At 46.9% G+C, this 16,799-nt stretch overlaps 1 protein-coding gene across 3 annotated transcripts in view; it reads right to left on the bottom strand.

Moving 5' to 3' along the window:
* Positions 1–5,906: 5,906 nt before the first annotated feature.
* The window catches only part of LOC116526475 (nodal modulator 1), a 64,851-nt gene continuing 53,958 nt past the window's right edge, over positions 5,907–16,799 (bottom strand). For all 3 annotated transcript variants that reach the window (XM_032242792.1, XM_032242793.1, XM_032242795.1), the window contains 4 exons: positions 15,673–15,774; positions 13,815–13,934; positions 6,980–7,072; positions 5,907–6,566 (listed from right to left, as the gene is read on the bottom strand). In XM_032242792.1, coding sequence (XP_032098683.1) covers positions 6,435–6,566; positions 6,980–7,072; positions 13,815–13,934; positions 15,673–15,774 — 447 coding nt within the window. In that variant the 3' untranslated portion in view covers positions 5,907–6,434. The remainder of the gene's footprint in view (positions 6,567–6,979; positions 7,073–13,814; positions 13,935–15,672; positions 15,775–16,799) is intronic.

Genomic DNA, 16,799 nt, shown 5'->3' with positions numbered 1-16,799 from the left:
GGAGGGGCAGCTGCCAGTCTCTGGAGGCGCAGACTCTGCACGGAATTGAGGATCACTTGTTCCATTGCATTCATCTTATCTTACAGAATCTTCCAATTCCAAAAAGCACATGTAAGAAGGGCTGCTGTTTCATTCACACAGTGAAATGTTGCTCAGCTAAAAGAATATGTAGACGGATGGCATCTTAACCTCAGGATCACAAACATTTCAATTACACCCCCTCTATTGCTGTAAGGTGCAGCAGAAGGGGTGTAATTGCAATGTTGGTGATCTTGGCTAGACCTGGTGGCTCATGCCTGTAATCCCAACACTTACGGAGGCCAAGGCGAAGATTGCAGGAGTTCAAGACTAGTCTGGGTAACCTAGTGAGAGCTCATCTCTACAAAGATTTAAAAAAAAAAAAAAAATTAGCCAGGCATGGTGGTGCACTCCTGTAGTCCCAGCTACTCACCAGGCTGAAAAGCACAATGATCCCTTGAGCCTGGGAGATCAAGGCTGTAGTGAGCTATGATGGTGTCACTATACTCCAGCCTTGTCAACAGAGCAAGATCTCATCTCAAAAAAAAAGTTCATCATCCAACCAAGATCCCACTACTGTAACATGAAGCATAAACACCTGCCCCCACTGAAAAAGTATGGAGGAAGCAAGTCTTACCATATCTTCCCCAACCTTAGCAAGTTCCAGGGCAGGAAAAGAGTCTCATCACCCTAGCACTCAGTAGGCCCACGGTAAAATGAGTATCTCCCTTCTCTAAGCATTTCATGGTCATGGTCATGGTCATATAGTCAGGTTCATTTTGCTAATGAAAGAGAAAGCTAAAAATGGAGGGTGATTTTGACCAGGGCTTTTTTTTTTTTTTTTGAAATGGAGTCTCACTCTGTCACCCAGGCTGGAGTGCAGTGGCATGATCTCGGCTCACTGCAACCTCTGCCTCCTGTGTTCAGGCCATTCTCCTGCCCCAGCCTCCCGAGTAGCTGGGATTAAGGCGAAAGCCACCACACCTGACTGATTTTTGTATTTTTAGTAGAGACAGGGTTTCACCATGTTGGTCAGGCTGGTCTCAAACTCTTGACCCCGTGATCTGCCCACCTGGGCCTCCCAAAGTGCTGGGATTATAGGAGTGAGCCACCACACTTAGCCTGACTAGGCCTTTTCATCAAGTTTTGAAAGGAAGTGGAGCTGACTTCTCTTCTGCTGCTTTTGCCCACCCAGGACCACTTGTTCCTCTGGGTAATACAGTACCTGAGGCACAGGGGCCATCTGTCACATGGGCATGGGCATGGCTTGGGTGTGGCCAGGCCCCAGCGATTTTGCAGAGGTTGCCCCTAAGTTCTTCCTCTGCCCCAGGACTGGCATGTGATGCCGGGGGATGGAAGACGTCCTGCTGGGTCTGCAGATGGGGGCAACTTAAGGCCTGACATTGCCGGATGATGTCAGAAGCAGAACCCATAGGCAAAAGCCAGCTTTCCAACACTCCGCTCTCAGTTTCCAGCCATCTCCACTTCTGTGGATGCGTGCCCGGTATCTGCCTCTGCCCCTGACTCTGAGAGCAGTGACTGAGCAAACTGTCTAGCCCCGGTTGAAAGGATGAGCCTGTCCATTTCTAGCAGAGTGGTCTTTCAGAAAGCTGATTCCTGCCAGGCGCTGTGGCTCACGCCTGTGATCCCAGCACTTTGGGAAGCCAAGATGGGTGGATCATGAAGTAAGGAGTTTGAGACCAGTCTGACCAACATGGTGAGACCCCATCTCTGCTAAAAATACAAAAATTAACCAGGCTTGATGGCAGGCACCTATAACAGCAGCTACTCAGGAGGCTGAAGATGGAGAATCGCTTGAACCTGCAAGGTGGAGGCTGCAGTGAGCTGATACTGTGCCACTGCATGCCAGCCTGGATAATAGAGCACAACTCTGTCAGAAAGAAAGAAAGAAGAAAAAAGAAAGAAAGAAGAAAGAAAGAAAGGAAAATAAAAGAAAGAAAGAAAGAAAGCTGATTCCTGAAAGAGTCTTGGGAAACAGAGCCAAGAGGTGGAAATGGAGCCTGGGTCCAGCTATAAATAAGCCCAGCCACTCCTGGATTTTTCTGTTACTGGACCAGACATATGCCCCATTTTGCTCAAGCTGGTTGGAGTTACTTGAAACCAAAAGAGCCTTAATTAATACACAACTAGAAATGCATCCATGGCCACTGCCCATTCACGTGACAGACATTTACTGAGCACTGTTCCAGTTACCTAATGTTGCATAAGTTACCCCACAACTTAGAGGCTTCATGCGGGCCTATGTCACATTCACAGATTCTGTGGGTCAAGAGTTTGAGAAGACACGGTAGATTGAACTTTGTTCTCTGTTTTCCTTCTTGGAAAGAGAGGACACAGCTTGAGGTCAGCACTGATCTGGGACTGTACGTAAGGCAAATCAGTGCTTCACTGCCACTGTGTTTTTAAGCTTTCTAAAATTACAACAGCTCATTTTAGGGGGAAATGAAGAACCTGGGAAGAGCTCAGCTAGGCAACAATGACCTGCAGTCTCTCGAGTGGTGGCAGCTGGTCGACTGAGCTGCGGTCAATAGAAGGCTTGATGGGGCTGGGGGATTTTCTTCCAAGGTGGCTTACTCACATGGCAGCAAGCTGTACAGACTAGGGGCCAAGGGCCTCACCCCTCCCCACAAGACCGTCTGAGCATCCTCACACAAGGCAGTTGGCTTCCCGAGAGCCAAAGTGCAATGCCTGTTATGGCCTAGCCTGAGAAGTCACATTTCGTCATTCACTTCCGCCACTTCCCACTGGTCGCACAGAGCCAGCTTGATCGAGTGTGGGAGGGGACCACACACAAAGGCAGTGTGGATCCCTGGGGGCCATCCTGAGGCTGGCTGCATACCACAAACAACTCGCACAATGCCAGGGACTGGACACAACGCCCTTGACCCCCACTGAACAATCAGCCTGAACAGAAGGCAACCAAGCAAACATTATCCCCCAAACTCGTCCCAACTCCTCCCTTAGGGCAGCCCCAGCTTTTAAGTAAAGGGAATCATGCCTAATAATTATTCCTATCAAGAAACTAGATCTCAGGGTTTGGTCACGCAGCTCTTTGGTTACAGAAACAACTCTGACAGAATAATCAAAGGTCCTCCACCATCCTCGCCCCTAGCCAGGACCCCATCTACTGCAAGCACTGCTCCACGTCAGTGCCTTTCCTAACTTTATTACAACTTATGCCTGCCTCTCCTGTATGACACCCATGTGACATCCATCTCTAATCCTCTGAGTCATCCCCAGACAAGCTGGCACGTGATTACATCATCTCATTTCATACATCCAGGGCAGGAAAACATGGCAGTTAAGAACTCTTGGACCTGGGTTCAAACCTCTGCTCTGCCCCTTGACAGCTGTAAGATTGTTCAGAATCAAGTTTCTTTCTCTGAAAAATAGGGCTGAAAGCATACCTGCTTCATGAACTCATGGAGCATCCACATGCATATAAGAGTGCGGCACAGTGCCTGGCACACAGTAGCTCAAGAAAGGCTGGTCGTGCCCACTGGTGTGCTTGATCCAGAGAGGCAATCATTCATTCATTTTTTTCTTTGTTTCCCGAAGCTTTGTTTCTCACAACTTGGCCATGAGAGTTAGGCACAAGGACTGCCTCTTCCTCCAGCCATCTCACCAACCCCTCCACACACACACACACACACACACACACACACACACACACACACACGTGCACACAAACACACACACACGTTCTCATGCTACCTTCAGCCCTTGCCATCTCCTGTAACCCCAGAAAAGAAGACCGAAGTGACTTACAATGGCACTGCCCTGGCCAGCTGTGGTGATTCATGACTAGCATCTCAGCACTTTGGGAGGCTGAGGCAGAAGAATCACTTAAGACCAAGAGTTCAAGACCAGCCTGGTCAACATGGCCGAGACCCTGTCTCTACCAAAAAATAAATAAAATTAGTAAGAATGGCACTGCCCTAAACTCCTTGAGGTGTCCTTGTCAAGGATTTATGGTTGTTTTTATGGCCACTTTAATAGGCAGAAATGTGCACAGAGCAGAGTTCCCCAAGAACCCACCATCTTAGACCGTTTTCTTTTTTTAATTCCTCAGCAAACAAGTCTATCTCATATGACTTTTGTCTCATTCAAAATCTTGTAACAGGCTGGGCATTATCACTCACTCCTGGAATCCCAGCACTTTGGGGTGCTGAGGCTGGTAGATTCACATGAGGTCGGGAGTTCAAGACTAACCTGACCAACATGATGAAAGCCTGTCTCTACTAAAAATACAAAAAATTAGCTGGGCGTGATAGCGGGCCAGCTACTCGGGAGGCTGAGGCAGGAGAATCCCTTGAACTCCGGAGGCGGAGGTTGCAGTGAGCCAAGATCAGGCCACTGCACTCCAGCAAGGGCCACAAGAGCAAAACTCCATTTCCAAAAAAAAACCCCCCAAAATTGATAACATGAATGTTTACTTCTCACAGGAGAATCAGAGTTCCATCCTGAGATTGCCAGAAAATGATGAAAAGAAAATTACACACAAGCAAACAGGCCCCACTTTCAAATGGACTGAGAATGACCCACTGAAGTTCCACCAAGGCCAAGAGTGACCTCCAGCCAGCAACAGGGAAAGACTGCCACTTACTGGCAGCCTCCAGAACTGGAGAGGAGCCTATCGAGACAATTGTATCTTTCACAAGCTCTTAACCTTTACACCTGTCAATAAAAACCCCATTAACATTTAAAAGGAATGTTTCTGGGTATCCAATTGGAGCAAGAGTTGGAAAACACTCCAAGCAATGGATGCTGTGTTAGTATCCCATCTGTCCCAGACCTCTAGCACTGTTCACTTTCCTTCCACGGTACCAACACCAAGCTAGCTGACAGGTGGGAACAGGGCGGCTCTGTGGTTGGCCCCCAAGAGCCAAGGAGTCCCCCAAGCTGACCCTCTGCACTGGCAATTGCAACAAAAACTTTCGCCTTGTCTTCCCTCTCTCCATTCTTTGTCCCTTCGGACTCTGCTCACACATCACACCCAGAAAGCTCCCTAAGATCTCTGGTGGGATGAGAATTCTGCTCTGTGCTCCTGTGGCATCCCACGCTTCCTCCACCTGGAGGCCCTTGGCTCACTGCATTACGCCATCTACTGACTGGCTTGCCTACTACCACAGCGACGGGCCATGCGCTGTGAGGGCATGCATTGTGTGCCCATCTATTCGTTCCTGTGTGCATGCATTCATTCATTCCTTACTGAATGCCCACCAATGTGCCAAGCATTGGGGTATGAAGAGCAAGGCAGACGAAGCCCCCAGCCTCTCCGCCCTTGCTGTAGAGTGCTGTTTACTCGTCCTCACATACCCATGCCATCCTATGTGGCACTCAATACATGTTGGATGGATGGATGTGCCCCCTCCTTCAACATCACTTAATTAACTTAGTAACTTCCTGCGAGGACTATGTTCTTGCTGTTACACCGCTGTGACTTCCTCTGGATCTCTCATGTGAGCCTGCGGCCTTCCAGCCTCACCCAGCCTACAAAGGCATTTTGTTTGGCCCAAGTTTGTAGTTTTTTTAAAAACACTGCATTTGTGGCTAACTTTTAAAATTGGGAAAATTTCACACACATCTTCTTCTGGCTTCTCTAGAAAAATGAACGCACATTTCTTCACAGCAGGGGTGAGTACCTAAGCTTCCTTTAGACTCAGTGGGCACATTTCAATTTGCCACAATCCCCACTCTCTCTGAGTTTTCTATCACTGAGGCCAAAAGCTGCTGAGGATGATCTCAGCTGTGCTGGCGATTCTCTTGCCCCAGCCAGCTTCACTCAGGACTGTGAGTTACTCTACATGTGGTTCGACTGAAGACCCCAGGGTTACACGCGTGTCATCCAAGAAATACATCTGACATGAGCTACAACACAAATGAATGGGCAATTTTATTGATTTTTTACCTCCTAGCATAGCCTCCTAACAGTGGATACAGGTTGCTGTGGTTTCCAGCAGGGATCTCAGAGGCAAGGGAAGTGAAGAAAACAGGGAAATTCCAAGGGTACCTCACCATGGAACCAAACGCCATGTCGACTGGAACTCTTCTTGCAAACGAATGCTGAAGTTCAAGAATGACATTCTCACACCACCAGCACGGCTTAAATACTTCTTTGACAAAAATAATAATAATAAATTATATTCAACTCAGAAAATAAATTCTTTTCAGCAGAGTGACAGGAGGGTCCATTCACTGCATTGCACGAGGGGCCATGTGGAGGGTGAGGGTGTGCACAGGCTGCCACAGTGACAAGGGGCGGGGCGCAAGGCCAGCAGCACAGGCTGAAGTTAGCTGATGCATGCTTTTGGCTTTCATCCCACGGGCGGGTGGTGGCCGGACCCCTGGCTGTGGCCTGTCCAAAGTGAGACTGCAACGGCCCCCCTTCCTCCTCACGTCCGCCTTGTCTTCTGTTTCTTAGCCTGTCTCTTTGCATCTTCTGGGCCGCTATTGTCAGAGGCTACCTGGCCGAGTGCGCGGACTCCCTGCAGCCGACTTGTCAACTGTAGCAGCAAAGGGATGAGCTGGAAAAGAGAAAAAGTGTGAGTGGGAGGCAAAGAGGAGGCTTCTGCCAGATGGAGAGCGGAGCCTAACTTCTCAACATACTTTCTTCAGACATGATCAGCAGCTGCCACATGCTAATCATTCAGTTCATACGAGGCAGGCCTCTGTACTAGCAGGTCCCTAGGGATAATGGGCTGGCCTCTCCCTGGGACCAACAGGTCCCTAGACGTATTCCAGATTTAAGGATTAGGAAACATTGCAGAGGTTTTCAGCCTTGAAAAGAGGCCTAACTGGACTTGAGCCCTTCACAGGCCCTCCCAACCCTGAAATGCGATTTCTGTGACCCTGGACATCCTCTGCTATCACTCCTGCAGCTGTGAGGACTTGCTCTCCCTGACACCCCACCGTCTCCTGAAGCCTCTGGATTTCCTACCTTGTCATGGTTGTAACCGGCCAGCAGAACCAGCAGCGTCAGTGGCAGGGCAATGTAGGATCCTTGCGCAATGTCCTGCTCAGGCAGCTTCCTCTGCAAACACCGAGAGCCCCATCACTCCTCACCAAGGCTGCACGCTTGTCCACTACCCACAATGCCACAGCCACCACGCACCCAGTCTTCTGAACCGGCTACCTGAGGACACCCAGGGGCCCTCATGATCCAAATTCTTTCTATCCAAAGGAAGGAACTAAAGTGATTTGGATACTTTTCCCCACGAGTCCTCTTCTGCCCAAACCCTCACTATTTGCTTCTGCAACTCAGGAACAAAGCGAATCCAATGACAAGGTATTCCTCAGCCTCTGGACGCTCCTCCAAAGTGAGGAAATGAGGAGCTGCCGCTATCAGGGAGTCCTGGTGGGTGAAAAGCAACTGGGTCTCAGGTTGTTGAGTCCCAGCAACGTGTAGGGACTTGGTCCCACAGGGACGTATCAAGAACCTGCTGTTCTAGGCCCAGGGCACACAGTGAGGGCATCTATTCCCAGCCAGTACAGCCTAGTGCGGAAGGGCTGGGAACACTGTGGACCCCTAGGTGGTAACTGAGCAACCCCAAGCTTCTGAAGAACAGGCCAAAGCCCAGCTATCTGAAATAAAAAGAAGAAATTGTTGTTGATTTTTAACTGGTAAATTCTCTTAGAATTTGGTTTTGGTTTCCCCGAAATGAGTTATTTGCTTTGAGATGCTTGTTACTTACTGTATTGATTATATCTGAGAAAATGAAGAATAATGTGAAAAGTTAAAATGTAGCTTGTAACTTTGGCTCTGCTGAGCTGTAAGTTGTAACTTTGGCTCTGCTGAGCAGTTCTAGTAAAAACAGGAACTTGGTGTAAGAGACAAACCACGTGGCCTGACTGCCAGAGAGAGATGACAGCACGTAATAAGCTTCTCACTGCAGAAAGGCATATTGATTATGGCCCTGGAAAGGGAATGCGACCCTTATGGAGAACCTATAAACGGACGCATGAGGGGTGTCTGTTGAGGAAAAACCTCCGTGGTGGAGATTAGGATGTAAAAGTCTTTCTTCTCCCACTGTTCCCCCAGGCCTGCATGGGAGTCTCCCTCCTCGTGCAGTTTTTGTGGTCAGGCTGGTTGTCCTGTGTCAGAGCCTGCTCCCCCTGCAGCTGTGAGCCCCGTGCTTTTCTTGCTGATAATTCTAACTTTATGTTTAACCTCTATTCTTGCTAAGGTGTATGGTTTCTATGCTGACGCACAGAAAGTTATCTTTATGTTGTTCTGCTTTTATCACACCACGTTGTGACTTTTGTGCACCAGTTTTGCAAATGTATTCTTTTTGTATGATTGTTACAACAATGTTGTGTAATTCCACTTTCCCATCCCCACTGAAAGAGCATAATAAAAAACTGAGGTTTTCAGGGGAATTTTAGATATCCACAGAGCGGCTTTATGTGACGTCTCTCCCCTACATCCAGCTTTGAAGAAAACTATTTGTCTTTTTTTTTTTTTTCCCCCACCGATCACTCGATCACTTTCAGAGATCTTGAATCCATGTTGATATATTGGGAGCTGGTCTTCCAATAAGGAAGCAAAGCAGACACTGTTACGAGCATCCCTGTGGCCATTCTCCCTTTCTCCAAATACAACCCCCAACTATTATCTGGGCCACTGAGAATACAGGCCACCTTTCCCAGCCTCCCCTGCAGCCAGGCACAGCCATGGAACTAAATTCTGGCCAATGGTACAGGAAGAAAAGCGGTAAGAGCCACACCCTGGCTGGACCCTAGAGGAGAAGTGGTGTACCTTCCCTTTTGCTGGGTGGACAGCATTTGGCCAACTGCCCCATTCTGGACAAAGCAATGCGCTTGAACAGAGCAACGAGACAGAAGGCGTCCCCTGATGCCTAGGAGCTATCAGACTATCTCTGCACTGATGATTCCTGGACATTTGCCATGAGACAGAAATTTTCATCTTAATAAAGCCCCTAAAATGCTGGGTTCTAAACCGTTGGGTGAACCTATATCCCATTAACCCACTCTACTCCCATAAAGGAAACAAATAAATGAAATGGGAACTTTCCAATAAGGATAAAAACAAGTCAATGAGCCAGAGCAATGTTCTCAGTATAGGGTACCAGGACTCCTCTCTTAGGAGGTTCATGAGGCCACAGGTATTTTCATGACAATAGTAAGACGTGATGTGCCTTTTCCACTCATTGTTTCACAGGTGTACAGTGGACTTTTCCAGAGGCTACATGCCCTGATGTCATCACGCCCACAACTAATGGAATGTGTGGCTTGTGGGTTCTTATGTTTTTAACATCTCAGTTTTAATTTCCAATATGATAAATACAGATAGAGATAATCCATACGAACTCAAGATCTTTAAAATCCTCAAACATTTTTAATAGTATAAAGGGGTCCTGCAACAAACCTATCTGAGAACTGCTGGGCTAGAGAGTGGCCGTGGGGCCACTCTACCTCAGATGCCCTTTCACAAGTGAAAGAATAAGGGCAGGAACACATTTCCATCTCTAACTTCCTACTTCTGTATTTCTGGACATCTATTAGATTCTAACCCATTTTCCACTGAAGTAAACACTTACTTAGAAGTTTAATTCAGGCCAGGCACAGTGGCTCACGCCTATAATCCCAGCACTTTGGGAGGCCAAGGCGGGCAGATCACCTGAGGTCAGGAGTTTGAGACCAGCCTAGCCAACACAGTGAAACCTCATCTGTACTAAAAATATAAAAATTTGCCAGGCGTGGTGGCATGCACCTGTAATCCCAGGTATTCCAAAGGCTGAGAAAGGTGAATCACTTGAACCTGGGGGGCAGTGAGGTTGCAGTGAGCTGAGATGGTGCCACTGCACTCCAGCCTGAGCGACAGAGCAAGACTTTGTCTTGGGAAAAAATAAATGAATGAATGAATGAATGAATGTTTAACTCAGCAGGAATTAAAGTGAGTATGAGTCTAGGCTCAGGTCCCAGGCCTTACTGGGTCATCTCAGGCAACCACGATGAGACTCAGTTTACTCAACTATGACATGGAGAGTATATGAACACTACCCACTGCGGTTGGACACTGTGAAACTTGATGAAATGAGCGTGTGGAACGCTCAGCAGTGCATGGAACACTGAGTAAAACCCAGTCAGCAGGCTATGGGCAGTCACATCAACAGAGGAGGAAATCAATGTGCTTACAAAGCCCCCGTGAATGTGCAATGCTGAGACACTCATCACATGAAAGGCAGAACGAGGTGGAAACCACGTGGCTTGAGACAAACCACCTCACTCGAGTCCTGGTTCCGTTAACACTCGGTAAGTGACTCAATCTTTCTGGGCTTCTGTGAAAATGGGAGGAACAGCACACCTGCTCGAAGGCTTGCTGTGAGGATCAACCTGTGAGGGCCTTGTACGGGGTGGCACCGAACAGGCACGCTCTTCATTCATCACTTGGCCCTGCTCGGGAATCCAACCCCCAGCAGATGCCATTTCTCACATTCTCAGAAGTGACAGGCAGCAGCTACGAGGCTGGGTTGCTCAGCTACCACCAAGCAGTGTCTCTACCCTCCCGCCGCTGGCTCTCAAGTGTGGCCCTGAGACCGGATGAGTTCCCTGCTGGGAGTCCTTGGGAATGTCGCTGCCTGTAGCCATCAGTGGCTTTCACAGAGGCCTCTCCCATTCACTGGGGCCAACACGCAGCCCCAAGCAAAGGTAAGTGGTTCTTTTACATGCTCATCGCTCAGGCACTTTCTTCTTTTTGAGACAGAGTCTCGCTCTGTCACCCAGGCTGGAATGCAGTGGTGCTATCTTGGCTCACTGCAAACTCTGCCTCCCGGGTTTACAATTCTCCTGCCTCAGGCTCCCGAGTAGCTGGGATTACAGGCACGCACCATCACGTCCAGCTAATTTTTGTATTTTTAGCAGAGATAGGTTTTGCCACATTGCCCAGGCTGGTCTCGAACTCCTGACCTCAAGAGATCCGCCCACCTTGGCCTCCTAAAATGCTGGGATTACAGGCGTGAGCCATGGCACCTAGCCCTCTACGGCACTTTCTAATCAGGTCTCCACTGTGAGGCACAAGGAAGTGCTTCCTCCTGGGTCATCAGAAAGACTCCCTTGTTCAGGTAAGATATTTGCAGGCTCACTGAGCACGAACCACTCTTCACAGAAGCCAGGAATCAGCAGCAGAGCTCTGCTCAAGCCCTAGCTCAGCTCCGTGTGAGCTGGTGACCTTGGGCTGCTCACGTCTCCCTCTGGGTCTCAATCTTCCCATCCCTAAATGAGAGGTAATTCCTGTCCACCTTCCACGCAGGATGGCATTCAAAAAGCATGAAACGTTACTGGACAGCATGTGGAAAAAGACAATGTGGAACCATACTTCACACCTGTACCAGGAAAACCCCCAAATGATAGGGATTTAAATGTAAAGAAAGAAACCACAAAAGTCCCCCCCAAAACATGATAAATTCCTATAAAAGCTGGGAAGGAAGAAAACCTTCCTATCACTAAAAAACCCAGAAGCAATAAAAAAAATCCAACAAATTTAACATAGAAATTAAAAAAAGGTAAAAAAAAGTAAAACAAAAAAAAAGCAAATCTTTGCATAAGCCAAGTGAAAAGATAAATGACAAAACTGGAAAAACATGTACAACAGACATTACAAAGGGTTAATATTCCTAATATACAAAGAGCTGAAAGCTGTTGAAGAAAACCAAAAATTCTATAGGAAAATAGGTTAACCAGTTCACAGAAAAGAAAATACAAATAGCTCTTAACCACATGAAAAGAGAGAAATGCAAATTAAAAGTACACTAAGATAATATCACTTCTCATCTATTAGACTGCAAAAATTGAAACCTTTGACAACATATTCTGTTGGAGAAAAAAGGTTCTCATTCGCTGCTGGCGGGAATACAAAACAGCAGAAACCCTGTAGAAAGGAAGTGGCTGTACCAATCAAAATTCAGTATGCATTTACCCTTTGACTCAGCATTCCACTTCTGGGAGTCTGTTCCAAAGAGAGACTGACAAACATTCAAAAACACGCCTTCGTAAGGCAATTCATTAAAAGGTTATTTGTAATAGCAAAAAACCAGTGACAATCCAAATGTCCCTCAACCAGGGACTAATTGAATACCCGACAGCACCAGGATCTGAACGTGTCTGTGCCTATAGAATTCATAGGTTGAACCCTTACCCATAAGGTGATAGTATTAAGAGGACACCCCTTTTAGGAGGTGATTAAGTCAAGGATAAATCCCCCTATCAAAGAGGCCTAAGGGAGCTTGTTTGCTCCTTTCCACCTCGTGGGGACACAGTTAGGTGGCACCATCTATGAAGCAGACAGCAAGTCCTCGCCAGACCCCAAATCTGCCTGCGCCCTGATCTTGGGCTTGCCAGCCTCTAGGACTGTGAGAAAGATATGTTTGCTGTTAGTGAGTTACCCGGTCTGAGCTGCAAAACAGCAGCCCGAACAGACTGAGACGTATGGCATATCCACAAAGAGGAATGCTGCACAGTTATTTCAAAAAGGAATGAGGAGGATCTGAATACACTGTTCCCTTTACAGTTGTTTGTTTTTTTTTAAATAAAGTTCTCATTCTCTCCACTGAAAAGGCCTAGAAGCAATGACCAACCCCGTAGCTATGAGGCCAGATATTTCTTTTTTTAATGCAGATTACCGTGTTCCACTTTCACCCCCTATCAAGTTCAGAATCAGTGGTGCTGAGGCTGAGCCCTGAACTCCAGTTTCTGTTACTGCTGATGTATCTATTTAATCATCAGTTGATGATACTGCACCTGAGCTTCAGGAATCACGAAACAATTTTATCAAAAAGGTGAAAGATACGTATATGTTTTGTTTGTTCTATTGCTGTTTCAAGTCTATCGGTTACACGATAGACTATATGCAATAGATACACATATTGCACATAGTAAGGGGCACATATTACAATGAATTAAGCAATAAATTAAGTTTCTTTTAACCCACAGGTATTCTGTCCATCTGTTTTTGGTTGTTTCTTTTTCTTGCAATTTATTTGTCAAACAAATCAGGCTCCAGGTGGTTGTCCTGCATCCCCATGGAGTCATTTGTGTGCTTTCAGGCCCTCTCTATTTTCTGTAAAGTAGCAGTTGGTTCTAGGGGTTTCAGTGGGCCATGTACCATGTGCTTCCGCATGGAGAAACACACGTCACCAGTCACAGCGTAGTGGTGTCCCTCTTTCCCAAAATCGTTCCTGAGCCGCCGACCTGAACAATTATATTGCTCTTACCAGTTTCCTCCTCAAAGGGAATGGCAGGCATCAATGCTCAGAAAAGCTACAAAGAATCTGGGGAAGCCCAGAATCCCAAAGGCAGAATGAGAGAGTGACCCAATGCCAGAAGCCCGTTAAATATCTGCCCTGCAACCTGCCATCTGGAGCACAGGCTGTATGGACGCGCCTTCCCTTGCCACCCCATGGATTGTTTTCTTTTGGCTTGTTTTGTTAGTTTTTCTGGAGAAAGGGTATTACTCTGTCACACAGGCTGGAGTGCAGTGGCATTATCATGGCTCATCGAGGCCTCAACCTCCCAGGCTGAGGTGATTCTCCCACCTGAGCCTCCCGAGTAGGCAGGACTATAGATGGATTCCACCACTCCCGGCTAAATTTTGCATTTTTTGTAGAGATGGGGTTTCACCATATTGCCTAGGCTGGTCTAAAACTCCTGGCCTCAAGAGATCCACCAGCCTCGGTCTCCCAAAATGCTGGGATTGAAGGCGTGGGCCACCGGACCCAGCCCATGGATTTTTCTTTTTAACTCCCCCTTTTACTCACCGTGGGATTGAAAATCAAGGTGATGTGTTTATGGTAGCCCACTGCGGTGAAAGAAACTTGAGGCAAGATGTAGTCATACTGGGATCTGGGGAGTGTGGAGTCCAGAAGCACAACATAGTTCTGTGCACACATGGGAAGAAGTTATTCTTATAGGAACGGCTCTGGCAAAGCAAATGAAAACTCAAACCTAACGTATGGCTGTGATATCAAGAAATTTAAGTTTTTAAAGAACTCCCCAGGTCTACACATCCAAACCAAGGTTGCTGCCTTCAAAGTAGCAACCTCAATGGGCTATTGCATCAGTGGCGGGCGTGTGTCCCCAGTGTCTCTGAGCCTGTGGCTTCTGATAAGGCTGTCAGAACCTGCAGCTCTTTTTATGAGTACTCAACCTTGACAATTACGGTCCTCTGAGGATCTGACTTTATGAAACACAAAAAATAATTATGAGCCAATTCTGATGAGGGAGGTATGTGATACAACTGAGGATGCTGTATCCTAAAAATAGAGCACCCCTGGAACAGCACGAGGGGCAGCCACAGCTCTGTGTGCTGGGCCCCGACCACGTGCCAGGCACCATGCACAATGCATCAGGCCCGTGGCTGCCCTGCTTTCAACCACTGGCAAGGTGGAGATCATTACCACCGTCTTATAGTCGAGGAAAGTCATACATGAAGAGAGTGAGAGTAATGTGCCCAGGGTCACTCAGCGAGGAAAGCTGCCACACATCTATGAAGGCTCTGAACTCAGGGGAAGTGTGACCCCAAAGCCCAAGATGTTTCTACATCGCTATGGAAAGTAGCAGTGTAGAAACCCCCCTGGAGAAAAGTCGGGGAGAATTCCATGACAGCCTGTTTCATTATTTTACAGCCGTTTTCCACAAAGAAAGGCTACAGCATAGCATCCTCATAGCAGGTGTTAAGAAGCCAGGAGAGGGAGTGTCACCACCTAGGCTCACACTTGACATCCTCAGGCCGAGACCACCAGCAAGAGAACCAAATTCTTTGCAAAGTTTGCACTCCCCACATCAACTACAAGTTAGCTCTGTCCAAATAGAACTGATAATAAGCAGTTTGTAATCAGTAAATGACATGCAAAATAATGGCTGAAAACTTCCCAGTTCCAAGGGGACACCAAAAAGGTAGAACTGCAAGTGGTCTACACGACACACATTATAATTAGATTGTCAAAGACACAGAGAATTTTCAAAGCAGGAAAAGAAAAGTAACTCATCACATCCAAGGCAACTCCCATCACAAGGCTCTCAGCGGATTTCTTAGCAGAAACCCTCCTAGCAGGAGAGCATGGGGTGATATGTTCCAAGTGCAAGAGTCAATGATGCCTAACGTAGCCCTTGGTTAAATAAATTACAGCGTTCCCTATTTTATGGACTACTGTCCATAAAAACCATGGTATGAAAGATTTAATGATGAGGAACAGATCTGCGATATATTCTTCATTGAAAAGCACAGACAGCAAAACAATGTACCAAACAGTGTCAGTTTTGAATTATTAAAATAAATGTCTATTTATATTTATACATGCATGTGCACACATGCCTGAAAAAAGACCCAAAGGATACCAATCACCACGTTGGCAGTGGCTATTTCTGGATGATGAGGCTTAAGTCTTTTTTTTTTTCTTTTTTCCAAAATCTCCTGCCATGAATATGTATTCTTTTTGTAAACAGAAAAACAATTAAGAAATAGTAATCCCTGCAGAACGCAACCTCTTTTGATTGAGAGAGCACATTTCTGCAGAGTGGTATTTAGGGAGAACAGGAGAGAACTGTGTTTCCTTAAACTAAACAGAAGAATTATTAAAACAAAGGCAGAACGCAGAATCGGGCCACAGGTCTTACCTCGCCGTCTCTGAGCAGCGGGGGGAAATGGAAGAAGAGGGACTGGCCAAGGGAGACGGTCTGGATCGGATTGTCGAGGTTTTCGCTTTTGTAAAGCTTCACCTGGAGAGAGAAACAAAACCAGACATGCTTTGACAGTGAAACACCATCAACATTTCGTATCAGACATCCTCAGGAAAGCCACTCTCTGGATGGGTGTCTTTGGATATCTGAAAAAGAAAGCTCTCCCCATATGCATCACATATCCCTTGGTCATCCGAGACTCCATCCAGTTACACACCACACACAGAAATTAAGATTCAAATCAGATTCTGACGACCTGTGTTCTTGTTCCAAATGGTAATAAGAGTCAATATAATAGTAATATTAAAAAGAATAGCTTCTAACACGCGTTGAACATCTGTAATATGTCAGGCAGGCAGCATTTTATTTATATTATCACCAATCCTGACTATGAAACAGGCGTTGTTATTATCCCTATGGAGACCCAGAGAGCCAAAGTCACCTAAGGTCGCACAGCTTACACACAGCGTAGCCTGGGACTCAACCCCCTGAGGATCCCAAGCGTTGTTCCTGCCTTGCACTGCCTCATCATATGATGTCATCTTAACTCCACAAATATCTGTTAAAGTCAAAATGCATTCCATCATGTACGCGGCTCTCCACGCTGCTTCAAGAGGCACTGGAGTACTTTGTTTCTGGCTTTATTTCTGGGGTTGTTCCTGTTCTCACTATTCTCACAACCACACAGGATGGGGCATGAGCAGGACTAAGGTGCAGTCCTGGATGATGGCAAAGGCTTTGAGGATGCCACCCTGTACCTGCCACAAGAGAAAAAGAATGCCAGGACCACGTCCCTGGGCCCATGCTGGCACCTTTCTACATAACACACAGGGGAGTCTTCCTAAAATGAAAGTCACAGACTGAAGGCTTATGGGTCACATCAAAGACCCCTTATGTGTTCTTTTGTCTTGTATAAGGAAATTTGAATTCACTGACTCTATTTAAAAATCAGGTGATTTCGAATAATTCTAATTTCCAGCTTTTCTGAAAAACTGGGAAGTGAAGCCAACTCTGAGCCAGAATTCCAGGAGAGCAATTCCAGCACAGCGACAATCAGGAGCCGC

This window comes from Sapajus apella, unplaced genomic scaffold, assembly GCF_009761245.1.
Source record: "Sapajus apella isolate SASKATOON/1434 unplaced genomic scaffold, GSC_monkey_1.0 scaffold51, whole genome shotgun sequence".
NCBI lineage: Eukaryota > Metazoa > Chordata > Mammalia > Primates > Cebidae > Sapajus > Sapajus apella.
Note: the sequence above shows the minus strand (reverse complement) of the source record. Positions and strands in the feature narration are given on the sequence as shown.